Source organism: Microchirus variegatus, assembly GCF_963457635.1.
Source record: "Microchirus variegatus genome assembly, chromosome: 11".
Taxonomy (NCBI): Eukaryota; Metazoa; Chordata; class Actinopteri; order Pleuronectiformes; family Soleidae; genus Microchirus; species Microchirus variegatus.
The window spans coordinates 26932323-26959848 of record NC_139812.1 but is presented as its reverse complement, the minus strand read 5'-3'; the positions used below and the strand labels follow the sequence as shown (position 1 = coordinate 26959848).

Genomic DNA, 27526 nt, shown 5'->3' with positions numbered 1-27526 from the left:
CGGACTGTGGAGAGCGTGTGTGTGTCAGTGTGTTCTGTGTGTGTGTAATGTGTGTGTGTCACTGACAGGATTCCCTACATGGAAACTTAAGAGTCCACACCCACACGACGAGTTAAATACACGCAAACACTCTTAAGTTAGCCTCCACTCACAGAAACCGTCCTCACCGCAGTCAGGAAGACACAGAAAACACCTCCGAACACACGGTAAGTCCAACCAAACTACTACAAACTAAACAAAACGGACGATTATACGTCATATACATGTATAACGACACACTTTCTGAACTTTACGGCTAAATATATCCGATCGTGTTTGTGTCATTAGCTTCTGTCGCTAATCTGCTAATGTGCTCACTCATAACACTAACGGTTAGACACGTTTAAAGCCACGACAGCGCAGCAGTCTTCGCTTTATTGTTATAAAGTGTATTATTATACACATATTAATGTTAACTACATGAATATCTAAGTACATATGTGCTCAGAGACAAACTGTGGAGACGTATTTTGACGCTACGTTATGTAAAGCTAGCTCGGTTGAAGCTAACTTAGCTTCTTCCGTGTAACGCTGTTTTAAGCTCATAAAACGCTGATTTAAGTACACGCTTTATAGCGATAATATAGCGCAAAGTACAGCGTTAGCATGCGAGTGTGGTGTTTGTGGAGTGTTTGGTCAACTTACTGGACTTTAACTTTATGTTTTTAAGTGTTTTAAGTGTAAAAAAGCGAGTGTACAGACACACCTAACTGACGCGTCCACACTATTTTCAGATGGGTTATTTTCGATATGAGCTCATACACGTCATTACTGTACCTATTACTGTATTATATTACCAATTAATATTGTTAGTAAGTTATTAAAAGTGTGGACTAGGGCTGAAACTAACATTTATTTTCAATACTGGTATCGATTTGATCAAAAAAAGTGCATTATTTACAGTGTTTAAAATGGTAAATAGATTCATAGGTAACACAAAACAGACAAACAAGTGATGAAATTAAAAGTCTAAACTCAATTAAGTAAACTAACAGTCTTATACAAGTCATTACTATATTATACGACTAGTTAATTTAGGTCTAAGTTGTTAAAAGAGTGGACTAGGGCTGCAACTAACGAATTTTCAATATTGGCATCGATTTGAATACTTAATAATGTCAAAAAACGACTTAAAATGACATTATTTACCACGGACAAGTGTTTAAAATGGAAAATAGATCCATAGATAACAGAAAACAGACAAACAAGTAATGAAATTAAAAATCTAAACACGTCAGTCAACTAAATACAAGTCATTACTATAATATACGACTAGTTAATTTAGTTCTAAGTTGTTAAAAGAGTGGATTATTTTCAATCTTGGTGTCAATATGAGTACTAATAATAATAATAATGTCAAAATAAGTACTTAAAATCACAGTATGCACAATGAATAAGTGTTTAAAATGGAACATTGATATATTTAGGTGACATTAAGCAGACAAACAAGTGATTTAATTAAAAATATAAACTTAAGAAAGTCAACTTACAGGCTTATACAAGATATTACTGTACCCATAAGTTATTTAAAGAGTGGACTATGGCTGCAACTAACGATTATTTTCATAATGGAGCAATTCATCATTTATTTTCTTAATTAGTTTTAGAATTGACTTCAAAATTATTTTAGTTGTATATAAATGTCTGCCATTATGTCCTAAGGTCAGCTGACCTTTGACCTCGGCTGTGCCTAAGACCAGGCTGAAGCTCAGAGTGGATCGGCTTCTTCACTTCCTGTTTGTAAATCTCCTTTAAAGACACATTAGAATGCATTAGCTTTTACCATATTGTTATTAAAACTCCCAAACACAGCGTTTGTATGTATTACACATTCAATTTGTTGTTGTTATGCAGCGAATATGGCAAAATAGCAATGTAATTAGACATATTTTTGTCTATAATTGATCGTTTTGTCGATGTTAATTGAGCATATTATGTATTTTATATATCATACAATGGGTTTTTGTCTCGGCACGCCTCATTAGGGCGTGTGCACAGACGTGTTTGCAAAGTTTTTATCTTAGAATATTCATGAATTAACAAATTATTTTCATATTTGGCTATCAAAGTTTCTGCCACTTATATTTTATGGACTCGCCCTAGAGACTGAGAGGCATATATATATATATTTATATATACATTATCTCTATGTTTAAAGTTTTACACCCAGCTCTGTTGAAATAAGTTAATAGCAAACCAGTAACTGTGATCGTATCACCTTATATTCCCCCTTTTCTTTTACCCTGAAGCCATAAATATCTTTATTAGCAGCTCAGCCTCCTTTGCAAACATGGCTCTGTGTTCGGTTTTATAGCCGTGCAGTATGTTTTTTGCCTCTGAAAAGAGTGAACGTGATATGGCCGAACTACGAACTATCAATGAATAGATTTTAAAGTAGATTTTGATGTTTTAGTCATCGAAATATGCAAAATATCATTGAAATATTAGACGGATTAAGTGATGATGAAAACAACTTCCACAACCACATTTCGCCTCATTTAAAATGTTAAAAACGTATGATTTAAATATTATCATTTATCATAGTATCATGGCATCAGTGCCGTGTGTTTGCTGCACCTGAATCGCGATGATTACAAGAATTTCTTATATAAAAACTACATTTCCTTTATTCGTGTACTTGAGTGTTTCACAGGGGCGTTAGCTCACTCAAACACATCTGCCTTCTATGTCCACTTTTCCATTTCACTCTCCTGGAGTCACTTTTACCATGGAACAAGTCAAGTTTTTTTTTGTTTTTTTCAATGCTAAGCATAGCCATAATTAAAGTTTCATCATCACTTTTTCTCTATATCATGATTCATGAGTTTTCCAGAGAAAGAGACATTGACTTCTGCTCTGAAAACTAGTTAAAACTTACTTTTTTAAATCATGGAAACTTGATTTATGACTAGTTTCTCAATAACACAATAATAGCATGTATCAAAATCACACTATGGGATATCAGAAAAGTCACTGTGACTAGTCTATGAGTCATTTCTGCCGTGGTCTAACTTGAAAAGTGGAATTTTGTTTGTGAAAACGAGTAAAACAAATATTCAGAGCAAGTCTTCTTCTTGTGGTGGTGATTTATTTCTTCCTCATTGGGAGAATGCAGATTGGTGAGTTAGTCAGTTCATGTCTATTTCTGTGTCACTGCCATCTGGACCTTTACCACCATGGGATTACAAGACGCGCTCTTTTACTGAAGATCATTGTGTATTCCTTGGCGAGCGTGTACAAGCAGGAAATCAAACAAAACCTCTATTTATGTTTTCTTTAAATGATTGGTTATGGCTTGTTAGTGTCAGTAGATGCTCAAGGAAACAACAACAAAATACAGTAATAATACTAAATAGTTTTTATAGTCCACAGGGTGGTTGTTAGTTCCTCTTATTCGTCTGCTGAACCTTGCAGCTGCACAGAGGGATCATTGTTTTGTTGTGGAATATAGGTCATGTTTGCTCTTGCCCTCTGATTGACTGCGTTTGTTTCATGTTTAAAGCTATGAGCTACCCAGGATACCCTCCACAGAGCGGCGGTTACCCTCCTCAGGCCGGAGGTTACCCACCTCAGCCCGGTCTTTACCCACCTCAGCCTGGAGCTTATCCTCCGCAGGCCGGCGGCTACCCTCCCCAGGCCGGTGGCTACCCTCCCCAGGCTGGAGGTTACCCACCTCAGGCTGGAGGTTACCCACCTCAGGCTGGAGGTTACCCGCCACAAGCTGGAGGCTACCCACCACAGGCTGGAGGCTACCCACAGGCACCACCACCAGGTAAGCCTAAAAATGCAAATTCTGACTTTTTTAATCAAAAGTGCGAAAATTTGACAAAAATAAAGTCCCACTAAAATGTTTATTCAAAAGGTAAAAAAAATAAATTGTTACAAAATTTGACAAAAGTAAAAAAAAATGTGTCCAAAATTTGACAAAAAAAGAAAAAAAAAATGTTTCCCAAAATTTGACAAAAAAGTCAAAAAAGAACATTTGGTCCAAAATTTGACAAAAAGGTAAAAAAAAAAATTGGTCCAAAATTTGACAAAAGTCAAAAAAAAAATGTGTCCAAAATTTGAAAAAAAAAATTGCCCCAAAATTTGACAAAAAAGTCAAAAAATAACAATTGGTCCAAAATTTGACAAAAGTAAAAAAAAAAATGTGTCCAAAATCTGAAAAAAAAGTCAAAAAAATGTTTTCCCCCAAAATTTGACAAAAAAGTCAAAGAGAAAAAAAATTAGGAACCATTTCCAAGTAGGAAACGTATCTTGGACTAGCCACAGTTAACAATACCAGGCGATAACAGTGCTTTACATGGTATTTTTGCACACTCAAAAGGCGTAGAAACATATCTACGGTTATTAATGAAGCGCTTATTTGTTTATGACAGAATGTTTCCGAGTTGGAAATCCGAGTTTAGACGGGATGTTCCCGAGTAAGGATTCCGAGTTCCGCGTGTAAACTGGAGGAAAAACAACATCTGGATGCTCCTTCGTGGAGTGAATTACCTCGTCAACCAAATACCTTTGCATTAGCCCTTTAATTTGAAGTCAATTCAGTGGCATTTTCAGAACAATTCATTCATTGCGAAACATTAGTACCGATATTCTGGCGTGGATCTCCGTGAGAGTGAGTCAGGGATCAACAGGGATCAGGAGACCGACGATGGTTTCTCCCCCTCAAAAACAAACAAACCTCGGCTGTTGCTAAGAGAAGCAGAGCTCACAGTGCTCCCTTTCTCCTCCCACCTCCTCTTTCACCTGCACGTTAACTCGTAGGAAAGAGCAGAAAAGGAAATTCCAGTACGAGAGGTCTTTCCCGAGGACGTTAACACAACCACAGCTCTCTCTAAAACCTAAATAAACCTTTTTTAAACCTCATCAGTGTCTGCAGTAGGTGCAGTCAGCTTTCACTTCTGGGTCACATGACTCTGCATGCAGGTTTTTGTCGCCTGTGGCTTCGATCAGCAGTAATATAAACATAAAACACACCAGTTTCCAACTTTTCCACTGTGTTATTGTCATGTTCAAGAGACTGAAGTTAAAGATATAAAGTTTTTACCGCTGTTAAACTCTGTCAGAGCCTTCAATCGTGTGTTTTTCTGTTTGTTTACGACACTTTTGTGATGGAAAACATGACTTACAGGTGGGGAAAAACTCCCAATATATCGCCAAGTTTCATTTAAAAACAGGTTTAAACGCTGTTTCTTTGTTCTCCAGGAAGCTGGGGTGGTGGACCTACAGGTGGTTATCCGTCCATCGGTCTTGGAAACTCCGGATACAACCCCGGTATGGTAAGTGTTATCATACGAAAAAAAAAAAAGACCCCCATCGCATTCACCTGCACTCAGACAAAACAAAGGTCATCATATATAATCATCAGATGATGGCGTTATGTAAATATTCCAGTTAGAACCAATTGCTCAGCCACTAATGGAGATTCACGGTAAGACTTTTCCAAAGTCAGCAACCTTTAACCCACGGCATGGCCATTTTCCCTTATCCTCCTGTTTCTCTTGCATGTAGAAAACCCCGTCACACACTTCATTCTTATCTCAAACTTATCTTTGTAGTTGTTGTTGTTTTGCCTCTTTTCTTATCCATTGCTTTATCTTTGTGTCATCAAATATCTGCATTTCCGTTCTATCATCAAGCGCGGACGCACTTTATTTGGACTATTGTACATTAATCGTGTAAACTTCAGATTCTCGTCTGGACTCAAAATATACAGTCTAGAAGCGCATCAGACTGTCCAAAAGTAATTATCACTTGACCCAGCAGAGGGTGCTCTGACAAAAGCTTGGCCTTGAAGTGCGTTCAATTTATGTTGGAAGCCAGAAGTCGGAATTGTTGTAGTTTTATCGTGTTCCAGTTGTGTATCCAGGGGAAAAAAAACAATAATAAATGCTAACGTCAGATATAGCCATTTTCCCTCCTGTTTCTCTTGCATGTAGAAAACTGTCACACACTTCATTCTTATCTTTTTAATGTGACTTTGTAGTTGTTGTTTTGCCTCTTTTCTTATCCATTGCTTTATCTTTGTGTCATTAAATATCTGCATTTCCGTTCCATCGTCAACCATAGACGCACTTTATTTGGACTATTGTGAACATTGTGTAAACTTCAGATTCTCGTCTGGACTTAAAAACTCCAAATATACAGTCTAGAAGCGCATCAGACTGTCCAAAAGTAATTATCACTTAGCCCAGCAGAGGGTGCTCTGACAAAAGCTTGGCCTTGAAGGGCGTTCCATTTATGTTGGAAGCCAGAAGTCAGAATTTTTATTGTTTTGTCGCGATCCAGAAAAAAAACCAATAAATGCTAACGTCGGATATAGCCGTTTTCCCTCCTGTTTCTCTTGCATGTAGAAAACCGTCACATCCTTCATTCTTATCTTTTTTAATGTGACTTTGTAGTTGTTGTTTTGCCTCTTTTCTTATCCATTGCTTTATCTTTGTGTCGTCAAATATCTTCATTTCTGTTCTGTTCTATCATCAAGCACGGACACACTTTATTTGGACTATTGTGCGTTCATTGTGTAAACAACAGATTCTCGTCTATAGTTTTATCCAGAAGGTAGATATGGGGGTTGTCACTTATTTTATCCCTGATTCAGATTTTTCCGTTATTTTATACTAGTGCTTTTATACGCATGACGCGTTTCCATGACGACTGACCGGAAAAAGACTCACGTGACGTCATGTTTACGTGACTCCCGATTGTTAAAATTAGTCTCTAAACTAACGCTAAACTTACAACTGACGCCGTTAGCGCGTTAACATGCCCAGCACTATTTTATACGCGTCCACGGATAACAATTGAACAATACCATGTGTACGACTGATTTAATGAGAAACAAATACAACAAAAGTCAAAAATAGTAGTTTTTATCCGTGGCAGTGGCATCCATCTTGGAATGAAAGATAGCGGTGCTACGTTGTTTTGCTATATAAAGCTAAAGCTAAAAAAAAATCATGGACCGTCACCAGACCAGAGCATCTAAAAAAACGATATGTGAGAGTTTTTCGAGTTCGACCAGATTCTGAAAATTTGCTGACTCGCCTGTTAGCTTAGCTGTTAGCTTCACCCTCGAGGTGGGAGGTGAGGGTTTGTGAAGGAGTATTTTGTTCAATTTAATCTGACTTTTTGGATAAAGTGACACCCCCAGTTTATATTAAAGTAATTATGTCGGTCATTTTATTTATTTTATTTAAAAAACAAAACAAAAACGTAGTAAATTGAAGTCCAAAAAAGGTGTGTCCTGCTTTCCTTGCTTTGCTGAAAATAGTCCTCAGGAATCTGTGCACATACCGGAATCCAATTTTTCCAAATCACAGGGCGCCCATGTCCCCGGGGGGTATCCACCTACCTCAGCGTACGGGTACGGTGCCCCCTCCCCTAACCAACAGTCATATGGCCTGTACCCACAGCCAGGAGGCGCCATGCCTCAGCATCAAGGCCCCGGGATGGGTTACCCAGGTCAGCCCGGCCAGCCGATGGCGGGGTATCCCGGCGCGCCGTCGCCCAACGCTCCCATGGCCGGGTTCGGAGGAGCTCCAGCGCCGATGCCGGGGTACCCCAAGGCCCCGTCGCCCAATCCGTCCATGCCGGCCTACGGAGGAGGAGGAGCCATGCCGATAGTTCCACCTGTTAAAGTGAGAAACACTGAAAAACTCAAGTACCTCAAGTCCTTCAAGGCGTACGTTTGCGTTATTTACACTGTCTGGCTGTGTTGTTTTGTGTTGTCAGAAAGGATTCAGAGGAACCATCAAGGATTATCCTGGAGCTGATCCTCTCAAAGACGTAGAGGTCCTCAGAAAAGCCATGAAGGGCTTCGGTGAGTCCATCTTTGTTAGGATGATTTTCCTTCGTAGTTTTATTCCGGTGTTTATCTATTTTCTTCCACTCATGATGTAATGGAGGCTTACTAAATTGTCTAAATGAACGTATTCACACATAGTTTGAGGTCTTTAAAGACCATGGTGCTCCTGTGATACTGGAGAAGCAGTGTGGTGGATATTAAATAGATGTTATTTAATGATATTAAAATAGGTTTTTAGAGCTGTTTGAGCCGTTTTCCAGGCCTGGAAATGGTTTCCAGGAGCACATGTTTGAAAAGGATTAGGCAGAAATATAAACATATACAGTATGTGCCTACTTTATCCCATCACCGAATATTTATATACTGTATGTCTGGCTTTGAACATGACAGTCCTGGATTGAACTTAAATGTTATTAAATGTCTTAAACATGGCGTTAAGTTCAATGTATTTATTTTCTTGGTCTGTGCAGGCACCGATGAACAGGCCATCATCGACTTACTGGGCAGTCGCTCCATCAAGCAGCGAGTCCCTCTGCTGCGCTCCTACAAAACGGCCTATGGAAAGGTAACAGTGGGGGGTAATGCTCGTTTTTAAAGGGGATAGGTCGTGGTTTTCCTGAAGTGTGGTTGTATGAAGCTAACGAGAAGAAGTCGTGTGCGGCAGGTACCAGGAAAAACTACATTTTAAGGCTATTAGCTTTAGGTGCACGGTCCCGTGATGACCCATCTTTTGGGTCCAGACCCAGTCTTTGAGAACCACAGACAGCAGTTTATGTTTGTTGGTTTTTCCAGGACCTGGTCAAGGACCTGCATTCAGAACTGTCTGGAGACTTCAGGAAGCTGGTCATGGCCATGTTGAAGAGTCCAGCAGAGTACGACGCCTACGAGCTCAACAGCGCCATCAAGGTAACGGCTCACAAAGACACACACATATACAGTAAATATACACATAAAAAACACATTACATTAAAAAATTGCATTTTCTTAATTTGTGACCAAAAATACCCAAAATAATGTTGTTTTTTAGGCATTTTTTTGCAATTAAGTTCCAAGAATACAGGTGAAAACGAAAGTACTAGTCATGCTAGGTATTTAAATGTGCCATATGTAAGAATGTGGCCAAAAACAGTTACTACATTCAAATTCAAAATACCGAGGTCTTTTAGGTTTCGTTTTCTGACGTACCTGGCAACCCGTGGTTGCTCGGCAGCTGAGACTCTACTGACTGCAATGATTGGTAGACGGCAGAACATTATTCCTGAGTCTCTGTGACATATTAGGAGGATTTTATGGCCAGTTGCTTTATATTTTTTACATAATGCACCTTTAATGTATTTATATTAAAACTCAACTGTCGGAAAATAATGTGTTTACTGTCAGGGAGTTCGTATATAGGAAAATATCTATGTCACTGAGTCTGTGGAGCACCTGAACGCATCATATCCAGGTTTAAATGGTGTTGTCCGGTCCCATGATGCACTGTTTTTAGTCCTGACCCACCGTGTGAGAAAGATTTTTGATGAAACGGCCTCTGTAAACAGTGATTTTCCTTGTAGAAAACTACTATGATTGGTCAAAAACGTGCCAGTAATTGGTTAAATTTGCAAAATCCTGGGACGGACTGACAGGAATAATTAGGAAGAAGAAGAAGAAGGTATTCTGAAGGTCGTCTTTGTTGTTGTTTTTCTAACAGGGAGCAGGAACTGACGAAGCCTGTCTGATAGAGATCCTGTCGTCTCGCTCCAACGCTGAAATCAAGGAGATCAGCCGCATTTACAAACAAGGTCAGACCATTCACAGAGTTTGAAAACGCTCCGTTTTTCTTCTGTCTACATCTGGACTGTACCACAATGATGAATTCTGTAGGTGCGGACGTTTATATCTGGATATCTTTTTAGATTAAATCTCCGTTGTCTTCTCAGAATATAAGAAGTCGCTGGAGGACCACATTACTGGAGACACGTCGGGACACTTCCGCAGGCTCCTCGTCTCTCTTGCTCAGGTACAGTGCGATCGGTGGAGTTTTGGTGATTTTTCACGATGGAGAATGGGCGATATTTCGCGTAACTCGCCTACATACAGTCCTAGTGATTTATTTTGGATTTACTTCTACTATAACTCTAACATGAAGTGGTTTCAGTGTGTGTTAGAGACATTTTAAGTCATTTTTTTTTTCGCACCGTTCAGTCCGTCCGGACTAAAATGAATACCTTCCTGTGCGCGTACGTCCTTCACATTTTGCAGGATTGTTAAGTGGGTGAATATCTCCAGGCGTTTTTTTTCGTTTTGTCCAAAAAACTTTTTAAAAAAAAAAAAATTCCTGAATTTGTACGCGTTTTTTTTCTGCGTGGAAATGTGAGAAATGTGTAAAAGGCACTTTACGAGCTCGTCAACGCGATAACTTGACAAATATTCGACATGTTGATGTCAAACTGGCACTGTCCATGCCTCTTACAAGTATCTTGAACAAGTTCGAAGATGGTGGACCTTGACCTACTTTTCAAGGTCACAGCTGCACTTGGAACTTGGAAAATAGCCAAAAACCAGCACTTTTCAAGCTTGTCAACGCGATAACTTGACAAATATTTATTGTATCGCTGCCAAACTGGCACTGTCCATGCCTCTTACAAGTATATTGGTCAAGTTCGAAGATTGGTAACCTTGACCCACTTTCCAAGGTCACAGCTGCACACCACATGTCCAAAGTGGCCTTCATTGCCTATGCAAACTTTGCTTTAAAATTGGCATAAAAATGTGGGCGCATGGACTTTGAATGAATCCCAGTTATTTTATTCACTTTAATCTTTATATTTTCCCGTTATTTGTCTCAGTTTCACTGTTAAATGCTTCTTTTCTTTCTACTTTAAAGGGAAATCGCGACGAGCGGCCCAACGTCGACGTCTCTCTGGCCAAACAAGACGCTCAGGTAAAATCACGTTATCAGCGTTCTCTTATTCATTAAATTGTTCTGCTGTTGTTTACAATCAATAACTTACCTGACTACACCCTGACAGGCTCTGTACGCCGCTGGAGAGAACAAGCTGGGAACGGACGAGTCCAAATTCAACGCCATTCTCTGCGCCAGAAGCAAACAACACCTCAGAGCAGGTAACGGTCGACGATCTGAAGGTGAAAACTCTTCACAAACATCATCACCGGTCGTGTGTTTCATATATATGTGTGTGTGTGTGTGTGTGCGTAGTGTTCATGGAGTACCAGCAGATGTGCGGCAGAGACATCGAGAAGAGCATCGTCAGAGAAATGTCTGGAGATCTGGAGAGCGGCATGGTGGCAGTGGGTGAGAAAATAAGCCCTTAAAAACACTTTAACACTTTTTTACACTTGAATTAAGATTGAAGGTGTTTAACTGAGGGATAAATGCAGCAGGATTCATTTAATCTTTGTTTTAAGCAACGATAAACACATTTCTCAGGGTTTAACTGTTATTAAAATCTTCATTTTAGGGAGTAACAGAATGTGAAATTACTCTCGAGATGTTTGTTTTTATATTTCTGCTCCCGTTGTTTTTCTCCGCTCCAAGAAAAAGTGACTTTTTCCACGTCCAAAAATGTAAATTAAATGTCGTCTCTAGCGCTGGTGCACGTTAGCGCGATATCGGCGGTTAACGGCATCGACGTTAACGCACGTTTCCACGACGACTGACCGGAAAAAGACACGCGACGCGTCACGTTTACGCGACTCCCGATTGTTAAAATTGAGTCTCTAAAGTAACGCTAACCTTTAAAAAACAGACGCAGACGTTATTCGTAGCGCTGCTCTTTTCCTTTGATAAACGGACCGCTCCAGTTCGACTGTAGGCGCGCTAACGGCGCTAAAGGAGCTAACTGGTAAACGGTGCCTGGACTCCGGTGCCGCGGCACGAAAAGATGCCCTAATTTAGAGACTGATTTTAACAATCGGGAGTCACATAAACATGACCTCACGCGAGCGTCTTTTGCCGGTCTGTCGTCATGGAAGCGTGCCATGCGTTAACGTTGATAACGTTAAAATTAGTCTCTAAAGTAACGCCAAACTTTATAAAACAGAGGCACACATACGCAGTACACAGGCACGCTAGTTATCTGTAGCGCTGCTCTTTTACGTTTCATAAACAGACCGCTCCAGTTCCACTGTAGGCGAGCTAACCGGCGCTAACGCGGCTAACGGAGCTAACTGGTAAACGGTGACTGGACTCCGGTGTCGCGGCACGTAAACATGACGTGTCATAACGTGCGTTAACTAGTAATGTCCTAAGTTTACAGCGAATCATTACTTTTATGTCATTAAAAAGGTTAAAAAAATGATTGAAATGATGACGTTTTTAAGATTTTATTCACTTTTAATGAGTTATTTGTGAGATGAAACAAAGAAACCAGACAATATTCACATTTAAGGAGCCGGAAAATCAGAGAAACTTGTTTTAATTATTTTAAAAAAAACACTCAAACTTACAAATAATTTAGTCATTGCTTCATTTTTGCAGCCTCACAATTCTAGAAGCTAAAACATGATTATATCAACACTGTTTGTTTGTTTGTGGCGTTTTCTGTTGCTAGGCGACCGACGTCTTATTATTGTTTTTCTCCACGCTCATTTGCATACGAACGCTCTCAGTGAAATGTATTTCCAGGTGTGGAACAGTTGAAGTGTTTAAGACGTGAACCTGACACAGGAGAACCACGCCCGTGTTTTATTTAAACGCATCATTAAACGTGAATATTTTCCACTTTGAAACACAACGTACTGTAGTTTTAAATAATCTCTTTGTTTTTATCCTCCTCTTTTTTGCCAACATATCTCAGAGTTTATGGTACAGTAACTTTGTGTTTTCATGTGTTTTTACACACACACAGTTTATACATACGTTAACTGTGAGGTGGTGTGTGTGTGTGTGTGTGTGTTTTACATTTTCTTTCAAAAATGTCACTCACTTTAAAGCTGCAGTAATGATGTTTGGCCACTGGGGGGCGGTAAATCACAGAATTAAGCTGGGGAAAAAAAGCCATTAATTTAACATCCTCTGTGTTTATCAGACAAAAGTCTTTGTTACTGCCATTTTGTGAATTAACAATAATAATAATAATAATAATGCTCTAAAGTGATCATTTTAATAAGAATATGCAGATTAATGCAGGTTTAAAGTGACATTTCAGGTTTTTCTATGAGGTATTGACACATCATAGTGAGCTCTGACTGATCAAATCTATCATCTACAGTCTATAACTAAACTGGAAACTAAAGCGTTTAAGCGCCCAATCTCCCACACCAAAGTCCATAGAGAAAATCACCATTTTTAGCTCGCATGGACTTGGCGGGTGCTGGTCTAGTGCTGCCTCCTGTGGTGAGTTTGTGTCACTGCAGTAACTCTAAACGGAGGATTTCGCTGATTTTCTCTATGAGGTTTGGTGCGAGAGAGTGAAAGGTTTGAAAAAAAGCAGCACAAACGTCAGTTTCAAGTGAATTAAAGCTGTTTTATGACGAAAATAAACTACTAAAATATATTTTAGACTCGATGTGTCACGACCTCGTTAGTGAAACCACGCTCTTTGAGTTCGACGTGTTCACAGCTTGATTTTTACAGCGTTTACTCCGCGTTCTCTGTTCTCACGCTGACATTACAGGTGTCTTCTTACAGTTTAACGACCTTATTTGTGCGTATAAAAGTATAAATCCACCTCCTTTCCCCTCTCTGTTTCAGTGAAGTGTATTAAAAACACACCTGGATACTTCGCTGAGAGGCTCTACAAGGCCATGAAGGTGAACGACCGCCATTTTCTACACAGACTACAGCGTTTGATTCACGGCACATTAATTTAGTTTAGTGGGTGTTTAAGTGTGTGTGTGTATATATATTTAAATGTGTGTAATGCTTGTGTTCAGGGAGCCGGGACTAAGGACAGAACCCTGATCCGGATCATGGTGACCCGCTCTGAGGTCGACCTGCTGGATATCCGCCAGGAGTACGTGAGGAACTACGGGAAGTCGCTGTACACACACATTTCTGTGAGTATCGTCGTCAAATACCGTATTTACAGACCTCGCTGCTGTGTTAAAGGGACAGTTCAAGTGAAGGAATGAGTCGAGAGAAAAGGCGGGCAAACCTGTTTTTTCGGGCGCTAACTCGAGGAAAATCGAACAAAAAAGCTCGCGTAAAAAGATCGGCACCTGCCCAAATCTGCAATATCTTAAGTATAGGTTTTCCACTTAATTTGTTATTAGAAACTCAAGTTTGTGTTGCGTGTACACAAACATGAACTTTTACAGTCCTGAAAAAGTTTGTATAATCTCGAATACGTAATCGAGCATTGATCCGTAAGATTGCGTACACTTAAGATCGCGTAGATTTTCTTCAGTGACGAGTTAGGGCTGTTAATCTTTCTCTGAAATTCCGAGTAAATCTGTTTAAAATTGTGACGTAAAGAGCAAATTCGGACTGAAAACTACGAGTCTCGAAGCACATCTGACCATTTGAAGTAGCTACTGTGCGATCCAGCAGAGGGCGCTCTGTGCACAACTTGACAGACAAATAAGTGATGCTATCATACGTCTTTAAAGACGTAGCGTACAACGTAAACAATTAGTTTTAAGTTGTTCTTTGAGAAAAAGTAGCAGCTGAAATCAAACTACCAACCTATTTATCTATCTAGTTAGACATCTAGTTAACAAACTATTTAGCAAACTATTTATCTACCTAGTCAGCTAGCTACATAGGTTAGTAGTTTGCTTGCTAGCTAGCTACCTAACTAGATAGATAAATAAATAGATAGATAAATAGGTTGATAGTTTGCTTGCTAGCTTACTAGATAAATTCGCAAACTTACAACCTATTTATCTATCGAGTTAGATATCTAGCTATCAAACTATCTACCGAGTTAACTAGGTTAGTTAGCTAACTTGATGGATAGATAGGTTGGTAGTTTGCTTACTAGTTAGCTAGCTAGATTCCTAATGAGGTTGATATTATTGAGAAAGTAAGAAGAAGATCAGAAAAGTGTTGCTAGCTTAAGTTTAATTAGGCGGCTAAATCAATTGTATGTTTAATTATGATTTAGTACAAATTGTCGCGTTCGACTCCTTTGTTCATTTACGAAAAACCTGCTAGTCGCCCAAGATGGACGACAAATTTCAATATGGCCGACTTCCTGTGGAGTTGAGGCCATGGTCCCAATTGACTTTTTTGTTCGTCTCGGGCTGTAACAAGTTCCCACCAAGTTTCGTGAAATTCGGTGCAACTTCATTTTGGCTCGCTCCATCCACTTTTCGCAAAAAAAAAAAAAAAACCTGAACTGTCCCTTTAAAAGTCACGACTGATATTTGACTCATTTCTTTATTACATCAACAGGGCGACACGTCAGGAGATTACAAGAAGCTCCTACTGAAGCTGTGCGGAGGCAGTGACTGAGTTTACTTCACTTTCTTATAAATATCACTTCAATGCATACAATCTATACGCACTATATACACACACACACACACACACACACCTGCATGCCAAGCCAGTGCTCTCAATGCAACGTTTACGTGGTTGTACGTATACGTATACGTATCGTACGTATGTATTTTTTGCTGCAGACTATTTGTTTTTCTACATACAGCAGAAAGAAAACATTATATTTTTTTGGGCTTTGCAACCGAATTTGATTACCGTCAAATTTAAAGATATATAATCTATATATATATATTTTATTTTATTATAACGTGAAGTTTCATTTGTGGCCATAAGATCAGATATGTGATATCTGGAATGTTCATCAGCCTGTTTTCTAATGAAAAAATGGATAAGTAAAACGTATGAAACTCGTAGCACGTAGTATAGCTTAGCACCAAAGTTCGCATTTTGCTGATGACTATACCGTATATATGTCGTATTTTGCATTACAATCTCATGTTTATCTTTGTTTGTGCCGCGGTTTTCGGCCAGTTTTTACTAGTACGTCCCCGTTTTCTCGGGAAGCGCTATAGCTAGGTTTGCTAACTGGCAGGCTAATGCTGTTTTCCCATTTATATCGCATACTTGGGAGTCGGAGCTCGGAATGTATGACGTCACAGCTGAATTATGGGTGTTCCACTGCTCTCGTTAGTGTTAGCATTGAAGCTAGTGTTAGCATTAAAGCTACGTTATAGCCGACTAGCGAGCTAACGCTGCCTTCCTTTTACATCGCCGAGTAAAACTGGAACGTACTATTAAATCATTTGCGTTGTACATCCGTGCATATATATATATATATATATATATTTACACACGTATGTATGTGTTTGTTACATATGTGAAACCATATCATCACATTTCATGTAATGTTTGTGATTTTAAACTTTTGACAGCTGCCAAAAATAAACATCGACTACAACACAGTGGACCTACGTTTGTTTTTGTTGTTGTTTACAGATACGAAAGGAAAACACCGCTAAATCACAGTAATATATGGTCACAGTAAAAATAAAAACATGTATTTATATAAGAAAATACCGCTAAATCACAGTAATATGACAGGTGCAAGGTTACACTAGGTATGATTGTCAGTATTTACCCTCTGTTGGCCAGTAGAGGGCAGAAAAGTGTCAATATCTTCCCCAACAGCCAGAGCAAATGATCCTATCATTCATATCATAACATTGTTCACTTAAAAAATTAAAGCCAGGCCTCACAATTCTCTATGTGGTGCATGGGAAGTGAATTATACAACAGATCAAAGAAAAAAATGATTAACTTTAAATGATTTATTTGTCTTATTTGTCAAATATTCACATTTAAGAAGCTTTAAAAAAACTAGTTTTAGTGAATCAATTATTTGTCACAGATTGAACACAGTGTAAAATGTGCTGCACACAAAGCTCTTCGCCTTATTAAGTCCTGTTGGCTTCACTTCAGAACACTTTAACTGTGACTGTGTATGTGTGTGTGTGTGTGTGTGTGTGTGTGTTGAATTGATGGCGTCCATAAAGCTGCCTCTGCCACATTAAACAAGTCTACAGCCCGTGTGTCAGGGGAAGCTAGCGTACTGGAAGAATCACTTTTGACTTTTTCATGTCGCGTTTTAAAAATAAATAAAAATGGCAGCGACACAGAGTCCAGAACTTCACACTTTTTATTTTTAATTAAGATTAAATGAGAATAAATGTGTTTGGAGGTCATTTTAACGTGATTAGAGTCATATTTTAAGGAGATTTCGAGGTGTTTGAATAATGCGTTTGCTTGAAAACTTGACACAAACAGGTATCACGTGTCCTTGGGGAAGATGGAACTGATTTTTACTGAAAGTTTCTCAAAAATGTCTCAAACCAACAACAACAAAAAAAAACAAAATTGGTATCGGTAAATAGTTTGGCATTTTGCTTGCTAGCCTTCTCATAGATAAATGGGTTAGCAAACTAACAACCTATACATCTACCGAGTTAGCAAGCTACAGATGTTAGTAGTTTGCTTGCTTGTTGCGTGCTAACTAGCTAACTAGGTAGGTGGGTAGGGTAGTTTGCTTGCTACCTAACTAGATGGATAGTTTGGTAGTTTGCTTGCTAGATAGCTTACTGGAAAAATAAATGGACTAGCAAAGCAAACTACCAACCTATTTATCAAGCTAGCAAACTATTTACCAAACTATTTATCTACCTAGTCAGCTAGCTACATAGGTTAGTAGCTAGCTAACTAGATGCATAGATAGATAAATAGGTTGATAGTTTGCTAAATGGGTTTGCAAACTACCAACATATTTATCTATCTAGTTAGAGATCTCGCTATCAAACAATCTATCGTATCTACCTAGTTAGCTAGCTACATAAGTTATTCGTTTGCTTACTAGTTAGCTAGCTAGATTCCTAATGAGGTTGACATTATTGAGAAAGTCAGAAGAAGAACAGCGTGTTGCTAGCTTAAGTTTTATTAGGCTAAATAATAACACGTCATTAATAATAATACCATGGTAAACATGTGCCATGAAAGACCAAAGCAAAAAACGTGACATTCATCAAAGGTAACCAGTGATGATGTCATCACATGATGTCATGCAGACATGTCACACGCAAGTCACGGCTATTCGTCCAAAACCGTTTTATTTATCGGAAACAAAATTATGTAGAAAAGATCGTGAAGGAAAGAAATCCTTCGTCAAACGTCGCTGAGATGGACTCGTCTGCGTTTTCTTCTGCGACAGAAAACGAGGAGGAGCTGGACCAACGCGGGACGACAAATGTGTCGGAAAAGGACGAATATTACAGCGAGGAAGACGTTTCCGATCAAAGCGTCAGCACCGAAGAGGAGGAGATCGCGCTGCTGAAGAGGGAACTCTGCAAACTGAGGAAGATGCTGCAGAGGACGCAGGACGTCGCCGACAAGTGGAAGAAAGAGGAGAAGTCCCTGCTGCTCTTTGAGCTGCAGCTGCGTCACCTGTCTGAGAAGCGCTGCCCCCCGGAGGACGAGCTGCTGTACTACAACAACAAGTGCACCGAGCTGAGGCGGAAGAGCCGCGACTCCAAGGCCCACCTGGAGATGCAGTTCACGGACCTGTGCGACCAGATCTTTCGCATCGAGGTGGAGATGGAGAAGCTTCAGCGGATGCAGAAGACCAAACACCTGACCAAAAACCGTCCGGACCGCATGCAGGAGGAGAAGAACGTGTGGCTGACCAGGCAGCTGGAGCACGCCCTGACCTCCACCGCCCGACAGCTGGAGGACAAGGAGGGCGTCATCCTGGAGAAGGAGCAGCAGTGTCAGGACATGAGACGCCGCCTGCTGGAGATCAGCCACACCAGAGAGCAGATCAGGCAGCACGGCGGCGACATCGCGTCTCTGAAGTCGCAGCTGGAGGCGGTCAAGCGGGACGCCTTCAAGAACAAGGACGACAACGGTAAACTGCTGGAGAAGCTGAAAGCCACCAAAGAGTTGTTCTGGGAGGTGAAGAAGAAGAACAGGGACGTGATGAAGGTCCTGCAGAGGAAGGGCATCGAGGTACCGGCCGGAGTGAAGACGTCGTCTAACAAGGCGTCCGTCAAGTCACCCGTTGTCGCCCGCTTACCCAAGGTCGGGTCACAGAGGTAGCTTCATCCAGCTTTTCCAGGGTCTTCTGGGCCTCCTCCTCCCAGTGGGATGTGCCCAGAACACCTCACCAGGGGTGGCCTCCATCCAGGAGGCATCCATCCAGATGCCCGCGCCTCATCTGGCTCCTCTCGATGCTTCCACATCCTGACTCACATTAGAAGATCTTCAAATCTGACGGACTAGTCCAGGGTTCTTCAATCCTGGTCCTATAGGGACCCACTGCCCTCCATGTTTTAGAAGTTTCCTTGCATGGCGACGACATCGCGTCTCTGAAGTCGCAGCTGGAGGCGGTCAAATGGGACGCCTTCAAGAAGCCTCGTAAGAGTTGTTCTGGGAGGTGAAGAAGAAGAACAGGGATGTGGTGAAGGTCCTGCAGAGGAAGGGCATCAAGGTACCGGCCGGAGTGAAGACGTCGTCTAACAAGGCGTCCGTCAAGTCACCCGTTGTCGCCCGCTTACCCAAGGTCGGGTCACAGAGGTAGCAGCAGCTTGAGCAGAGAAGCCCAGGATTCTCGGCCAGCTTTTCTGGGGAAACCTGAGGCATTCCCAGGCCAGCCGAGTCGCTCTAGCGAGTCCTGGGTCTTCCCCGGGCCTCCTCCTGCCAAGTGGGATGTGCCCGGAACTCCTCAGCAAGGGTGGCCTCCATCCAGGAGACATCCATCCAGATGCCCGAGCCACCTCATCTGGCTCCTCTCGATGCTTCCACATCCTGACCCACATTAGAAGATCTTCAAATCTGACGGACTAGTCCAGGGTTCTTCAATCCTGGTCCCGGACTCACTGCCCTCCATGTTTTAGAAGTTTCCTTGCTTCCTTGCTTATATACACATGTAATACGAAGGAGTATTAGGGCCAACCAAAAAAATAAACAAAAATTAGCCGAAAAAAAAAGAAAGTCTGACTTTTTATTTTTTTGCCAGATTTTTTTTTTAATGAGTCGGATTTTTTTTTTTAATGAGCCGGATTTTTTATTTTTTGCCTGACTTTTCTTTTTGAGCCAGATTTTTTTTGTTGTGACTGATTTTTTTTTTTTTTTGGTTGGCCCTAATACTCCTTCGTACACACATATATATATATAAAAAATAAAAAAAATAAAAATCCTCATTCTCATTTTTCCCTCTGGGATTTTCGACGTAGTCACTACGCTGCGCGCGTAAGCGTAAACGTGTGTGTGTGTGTGTGTGTGTTTCCGTCCGCCCATTGAAGAAATGGGCGTGTTTCTTTGCGTGCCTCCAAGCCCCGCCCCCTTTGCCCTTATACGGTCACTGAGCGGCGCGTTGATTGACAGCGGGCAGCAGCTGCTCATACGGCGGTTCAGTCGAGGCTCAGCGGCGGAGTTACGTTAGTTACGTGACTCTCCCCCCCACCCCCCCCGCTCTCTGTGTATGTGTGTGTGTGTGTGTGTGTGTATGTGTGTGTTGTCGCAGCAGCAGCAGCAGCAGCAGCAGCGCTGGAGGAGTTACTACACGTTTTTTCACCGCAGACGAGGACGAAATGTGTCCGCGTGAAGAGCACCGTGAGCGGCGGGAGCGGGAGCGGCAGCAGCAGCAGCGGGGACCCGCGCCGCCTTCTCTGGAGTGAACGATGGGAACATGTCTCGCTGTTCAGCGCAGTCAACAGCCGCGGGCAACAAACATGGAGGCTCCGTGTGCCTTTTTCAAAATGCTCTAAAAAGCCGCTGCGCTGACGCCGCGGAGCCGCCGCCGCCGCCGCCGCCGGTGCTTCCGCTCGCGGCTCCGGACAAGTTGACTCCGGGAACCGCTCGGTACTTTTGATCTTTTTTTGTGAGGATCCACGTTTGTGTGCGGCGTTAGCAGAAGCTACGGAACTACACACACACACACATATATATATATATTACACACACACATTCACATACACACACTATGGAGCCAAAGCACAAAGAGTTGCTCGACCAGTGTCACCAGAACTTACTGGAGTCCATCACAGACGCGGACCGGGTCATCGAGCTGCTCGTCGGCTCCGGCGCCCTGAGTCAGCTGGACCGGTTCGAGCTGGAGCAGAACTGCTCGTCCAGCGCGGAGAAAGTGGACCATCTGCTGAAGATGCTGCTCAACAAGGAGAGCGACCATTTCCTGGACCTGTGCGTGGCCCTGGAGAAAGCCTACCCGGACCTGCACGCGGCTCTGCTCGGACACAACGGCACCGGCTGCACCGGTACCGGAGGTGGCGGAGGAGGAGGAGGAAGAACCGTGGAACCGTCAACCGGTAAGAACCGAGATTTTTACTCTGTGTGTGTGTGTGTGTGTGATGGTGGTCGTGAAGGTTCACGTGAAGGTTGTAAAAAGAGCAAAAACAAGTCATTGACAAGTGGCTACGTCACGATATGACGATACGATATCACGATAACTCGATTATCAGTCGCTTTTATTTAAGACGTAATTCTTCAGTTGAGTAACAAATATTCATCTTAAATGAAGAAAAAAATCGGCAAAATCCAGCTATTGTTGATTTGGATTTACTTTTTTTTGCGATATTTAGCTAACACACGATATTTTAACTAACACATTTAACCAACCAAAGCCACTTGGTGCTTGAATGTTAATGTTTGAAAAGGGTTTTGGGCTAAAAGTGCTTTAAAAAATGCTCACGTGAAGGTTGTAAAAGCGCAAAAACAACTCGTTGACAAGTAGCGATGTCACGATATCACAATAACTCGATTATTAGTCGTTTTTAAGACGCAATTCTTCAGTTGAGTAACAAATATTCATCTTAAATTAAGAAAAAAATCAACATCGCACAACATGACTCGGCAAAATCCAGCTATTGTTGATTTTTATTTACTTTTTATTTACTAAGTGATCTTTAGCTAACACACAGTATTTTAGCTAACACATTTAACCAACCAAAGTCACAGCAAAAATTAGTAAAAGCTCATTATTGTTATTATTTCTTTGTTAAATTATAGTTATTTACAGAAATATTAGCTTTAGTTGTTACATTTTTTTTTATGCTTGATTAGTTTGTTATTTGCAAAATAAATAACAATAAGATTTGTAGTTTTTTAATGAAGGGGGAAATGTAATCATTCATTTGAAAAGTGCTGTATATACCGGGTTCATACAGGTGCGTGAATGTAAAAGTTTGAAAAAGAGTTTCGGGCTAAAGTGCTTTAAAAAATTGAATTACTGACATCATTTTTGTCATAAAAACAGCTGATTAGACGGAGGAATAAAGTGTGTTATAGAACACGATTGTGGTGGTTTATAGCAAAAATCTGTGGTTCCCAAAGACCGGGTCGGGACCCATAGAAGGGTCACGGGATATATTTTTTGGGTTCCCTCTAAACAAATTTGCAGATTTGTTTCCCCGAGCTGTTGGCTAAGAAAACACGTGCTTATAAAATGAAATTCAAAAACACAAATTTTTGAATTTGGAGTATAGCTTTATATACGGTGGCCTGGAAGTTCAAACCAGAGCCACTAGCTTCGTCTTTTTACTACTGACTTATATCAAACTTTTGCCATAACCTTCATCGTACTAGTAAATTCTATAAAATAATTTTTATGGCTTTTGTGTTTCACGTTTTGTAATAATGCTTTTGTACTTCCAGGCCACCGTACATCATTCTAGCTCTGTCAATTTTGCTTCTAAAACTCGCAACCAATCACCACGCTAACGTTTTAATTCTTTTATTTAATTACAGCTACGCGCTCGTCGACGGACTCGAGATAATAATCTTTCGTAGATAGAGAAGCTGCGAGACGTTTCTAGGGAATTCACGCAAACGTAGGAGGGGGCGTGGCCTGAACATGAGCGTAGCGTCCAACAAATTATCTAAAGTAAATAACGTGTTGAAGAATCAGCATAATATTATGCTTAAAATCAATAATGAACACGACAAATCGGTACATTTATTTTTTTAGTACGTATCGGGTCGTTTTTTAAGATGTATTTTGCCGGTAAATTACAAAAACATTAAGGCATTTAAGAAAAAATAAAGCCTGTAATATTTGTGCATCGTTTAAATTCACTGGGATCTGATTCTCATTTGTTATCAGCAGAAATGATGTGCTGTAGCCTGACTTGTTTCCATGACAACGGGTGTACCACTGGCTGTCATGTGGCTCCATGTCGACCTGTGTGTGTGTGTGTGTGTGTGTGTGGGGTTTACGTTGTTTTGTCTCTATGGTGAAGAATATACGTTCGTTTTTAATTAAAAACAATAAACAGTCGACCGGAGACGTATTTACTCTCGTCAGCGCCGAGACGATGAGCGACCGAGTGTAAAATCCCCGTCTAGTTTTGCTTGTTTTGCTTCGTCTGAACTGAAGCCAGCGTCGCGGCCCGAGGCCCTGAACGCATCGTGAGCCTTGAGATTCCTTTCTGTTTTTTTTCTGCTGTGACATATTCACCCGTCTGTGTGTGTGTGTGTGTGTGGGGTTCATCTCGTACATTAAATAGCTTTAAAATACAGTAGTAGTAGTTGTAGTAGTGTTGGATTTACAGTTTACAGCTGCTGTGTCGTGTACTTTTTTATTCTCCGTCTCCTGTAGCAGTAAACAAACCTGTGCTGAGCTGGTGTCTTCTTGCTGCTGCTGCTGCTGGATCATTAACGCCTCCTTTAGCTTTATTACTTCCTCGTGTGCAGCAGCAGCAGCAGCAGCAGCAGCAGCAACAACAACAGCAGCAGCAGCAGCAGCGAGGGAGTAGCCGTAAAAACTGGACCTTCGCATAGGCTGCGGTCCTCGGGATTAGAACCGTCTGATTTTTTTAAAAAATCCAGAAATGATTGCATGACTCGTATCAGATATATCACAAAAGAAGGGCCAGCCTGTTTCTTTACGGCAGTGGTTCCCAAAGACTGGGTCGGGACCCATAGATGGGTCACGAGAGATATTTTGAATGAATCGACGTGAGCGAGGAAATGTTCACGACATTTCAGCGTCCGTGTGAATGTGTGAACGACAGGGAGTGTGAAGAGAGTGTGAGTGATTCTGATGGAAGAACTGATGCCAACGAGCTCCTCCTCCTCCTCATGTCACTTTGCCTGCTCTTGTTTACAGATGTGTTTCCTTTGCCAGCTGAGCCTGCACACACACGCACACACACACACACACACACACACACACACACACACACACACACACACACACACACACACACACACACACACACACACACACACACACACACACACACAGCACTCTGCAGTGACTTCCACTCATTTCTTAGGGTTAACCCTAACCCTCTACCATAACTAGTTAATGTCTAGCCGTTACCTTGTGCGAAAACTCTATTTGAGAGCTTCTCACAGCGCAAAACTCTATTTGAGAGTATCTCGTTGCACAGAATCTCTATTTGAGAGCGTCTCATTGCATGAAACTCTATTTGAGAGTGCCTTGTTGCGCTAAAACTCTATTTGACAGCGTCTCGCTGCTGAATTTTCCCCCCCCGAAAACTCTGAGATCGTCTTGTTGCGAGAAAACTGTATTTGAGAGCTTCTAGTTTTGTGAAACTATTGAAGAGCTTCTTGTTGTGCGAAAACTTAATTTGAGAGGTCCTTGTAGCGCAAAATTCTATATGTGAGCACCTTGTGGCATGAAAACTCTATTTGAGAGCATCTTGTTGCACAGAATCTCTATTTGAGAGCTTCTTGTTGTGCGAAAACTCTATTTGAGAGCTTTGTGTTGCGAACACTAATTGAGAGCGTATTGTTGCGTGAAAACTCTACAATAGAGCTTCTTGTTGCGCAAAATCTCTCAAAAACTCTATCTGAGAGCAAAGTCTCAAAAACTCTATCTGAGAGCATTTTGTGGCCCGAGAAAACTATTTGAGAGCTTCTAGTTCCGTGAAACTATTCAAGAGCTTCTTGTCGCATGAAAACTATTTGAGAGCGTCTTGTTGCGTGAAAACTCTATCTGAGCTTCTCGTTGTGCAAAACTTTATTTGACAGTTTCTTTTTGCATGAAAACTCTATTTGAGAGTGTCTCGTTGGATGAAAACTCCATTTGTGAGCTTCTTGTTGCATGAAACTCTATTTGAGAGTGTCTTGTGGCCCGAAAACTATTTGAGAGCTTCTCGTTGCGTGAAACTATTTAAGAGCGTCTCGTTGCACGAAAACTATATTTAAGAGCCTCTTGTTGCAGGAAAACTCTATATGAGAGCGCCTCGTTGCGCTGAATCTCTATTTGCAAGCTTCTTGTTGCGCGAAAACTATATTTGAGCGTCTTGTTATACGGAAACTATATTTGAGGGTGTCTCGTTGTGCTAAAACATCTGTTTAAGAGCGTCTCGTTGCAAAAAACTCTATTTGAGAGCGTCTTGTTGTGCGAGAGCTCTACCTCGGGGTGTCTTACTGCGCGAAAACTCTATTTCATAGTATCTTGTCGCGCGAAAGTGGCTAAATGTATGATCTGCATCAGTCATCACTGTGAATTCTAAAAGTATTAGCGATAGAAAAGTCCTTATCGGTCGACCCGTGTCCTCGGTGCTCGTGTCTCTGCGATGACGCTGACTTCATGACCTACATGGACGTCTGAACCTGAGCAGAACAGAGCGTGGACACCTGCTCTCCAGGGACCGTGACAGTGATTTAAACGCACTCTGAGAGGAAGTTCGACCACGCGATCCACCGTGACGCTCTGCAGCCTCCGCCGTCTTCCTCTTCCTCGTCTTCATCCGTTTACTTTCATCTTCTCGTCGTTCTCCTGCTTTACGGTCTTATTGTTTTTTCCCCTCTGAGCCACCGTACGTGTCTTTGAAACTTTTATTTCTCTTCTCCCCCTGATTTATCGTCTTTCCTTCCAAAACCGTACGGCGGGTTTTTGTTTCTCCTCGCACTTAAACCGAAAGAGAAAGAGAAAGAGAGTGATAAAAAGAAAGAAAGAAAGGTGGAGGGAGAAGAGAGAGCGAGAGACAACAAGGCTTTTGTTGAGAAGTTGTGCAGGAGACCAAAGTGCTTAGTCAGTATGTGTGTGTGTGTGTGAGTGTGAGTGTGAGTGTGTTGTTTCCTCTTTGTCCTCCAGATTCCGTCCCTCTCTATAAACCACAGTGGACAGACAGGATGAGTTATGGCCCTGACACTCTCGTCACCACTGCTGCTCTTAAATACAGTATTTCCCATGAGCCACAGCTTCTCTTCTTCTTCTTCTTCTTCTTCATCTTCTTCTCAACTCGCTCACTGTAACGAGAAAACGACCTCAAACCGTCTCGTAATGTGTGAACTCAAACTGTCTCGCGACGAAGGATTATCTCAAACGACCTTGTTCTAAGAAAACGATCTTGCGATGACGAAAAATGACCACATTACTGCAAGAAAACGGCAAAAAACTTTCTGAAACTCTTGTTACAAGAGCTATCTCAAACTCGCGCTGCAACGGGAACTATCTTGAACTCTCTCGAACTCTCGCCGCGACGAGAACTGTCTCGAACTCTCGCTACGGCTACAACGAGAACTATCTCGAACTCTCGCCGCAACGAGAACGATCTCGATCCTTCACCGCAACGAGAACTATCTCAAAGTGTAGCTGCAACAGGAACGATCTTGAACTCTCTCGAACTCTCGCTGCAACGAGCACTAACTCAAACTCTTGCTACGGCGACAATGAGAACTATCTTGAACTCTTGCCACAACGAGAACTGTCTCGAACTCTCGCTACGAGAAGAACCATCTCGAACTCCCGCTACGACAAGAACCATCTCGAACTCTCGCTACGACAATAACCATCTCGAACTCTCGCTACGAGAAGAACCATCTCTAAATCTCGCTACGACAAGAACTGTCTCGAACTCTCGCTATGACAAGAACTATCTCGATCTCTAGCTACGACGAGAACTAATTCGATCTTTAGCTACGACGAGAACTAGCTTGATCTCTAGCTACGACAAGAACCATCTCTAACTCTAGCTACAACGACAACTATCTTGAACTCTTGCTACGACGACAACGAGAACTATCTAGAACTCTAGCCGCAACGACAGCAAGAACGATCTTGAACAATCTGGAACTCTCGCTGCGTCGACAACTATCTCGAACTCTCGCTACGACGACAACGAGAACTAACTCCAACTCTCGGTATGACGACAACTATCTTGAACTCTTGCTACGATGACAACGAGAACTAACTTGAACTCTTGCTACAATGAGAACCAACTCGAACTCTCGCTATGGCGATAACTATCCTGAACTTTTGCTACGACGACAACGAGAACTAACTCGAACTCTCGCTATGATGACAACTATACTGAACTCTTGCTACAAAGACAACGAGAACTAACTCAAACTCTTGCTACGACGCACTGGAAACGAGAACTAACTCGAACTCTCGCTACGACGAAGTAGAAACGAGAACTAACTTGAACTCTCGCTACGACGCACTAGAAACAGGAAATGGCATTTATTAAAACATTGATTGAAGGATTTTATGAATCAATCAATCGCATTTTATTGTTTTTTTTTAACCCAGCCCTATCCCAAATCCTAAATTTCTGAGATTCAGAGCCTTTAAAAGTTTATTATTAACGGTAAAACGCAGCAGCAGCAGCTCTACGAAGCAGGTGACGTCATTAAAAGTTGACTAAAATAAATGAAACGGTCCATTACAGATCCACACAGGTCATGTATTTAAGTGATGAACTAACAGCAGAGGGTTAAATGTGCTGTCGAGTCTTTTGTTTGCCTTT

The 27526-nt window shown here is 41.4% G+C and overlaps 2 protein-coding genes across 3 annotated transcripts in view; both read left to right on the top strand.

Moving 5' to 3' along the window:
• The first annotated feature begins 24 nt into the window (after window positions 1–24).
• On the top strand, window positions 25–16192 carry anxa11a (annexin A11a). 2 transcript variants are annotated; one of them, XM_083897916.1, is made up of 15 exons: window positions 25–206; window positions 3542–3811; window positions 5248–5321; window positions 7365–7682; window positions 7777–7864; window positions 8320–8414; window positions 8642–8755; window positions 9543–9633; window positions 9772–9851; window positions 10719–10775; window positions 10864–10957; window positions 11052–11147; window positions 13548–13606; window positions 13730–13852; window positions 15192–16192. In XM_083897916.1, exons 2-15 carry the CDS (start codon window positions 3544–3546, stop codon window positions 15249–15251), a joined length of 1617 nt encoding a protein of 538 aa, XP_083754042.1. In that variant the 5' UTR covers window positions 25–206; window positions 3542–3543; the 3' UTR covers window positions 15252–16192. The 2 variants fall into 2 exon arrangements, with proteins under 2 accessions (XP_083754042.1, XP_083754043.1); XM_083897917.1 differs by having other exon boundaries at window positions 26–206; window positions 7458–7682.
• A 4574-nt stretch (window positions 16193–20766) lies between these two features.
• dlg5a (discs, large homolog 5a) overlaps window positions 20767–27526 on the top strand; it is a gene marked incomplete at its 5' end in the record, with an annotated part of 56958 nt that continues 50198 nt past the window's right edge. The window contains one exon of the mRNA XM_083897204.1: window positions 20767–21109. Within this exon, the coding sequence (XP_083753330.1) occupies window positions 20767–21109 (343 nt within the window). The remainder of the gene's footprint in view (window positions 21110–27526) is intronic.

What these genes read in the sequence shown, in the direction of transcription:
- anxa11a (XM_083897916.1), top strand. Translation starts at nt 3,544, where the DNA reads ATGAGCTACCCAGGATACCCTCCACAGAGCGGCGGTTACCCTCCTCAG. An exon ending in CCGGATACAACCCCGGTATG is followed by an intron (nt 5,322 to 7,364) that starts GTAAGTGTTATC and finishes TCCAAATCACAG; the next exon opens with GGCGCCCATGTCCCCGGGGG. An exon ending in GAGCGGCATGGTGGCAGTGG is followed by an intron (nt 11,148 to 13,547) that starts GTGAGAAAATAA and finishes TCTCTGTTTCAG; the next exon opens with TGAAGTGTATTAAAAACACA.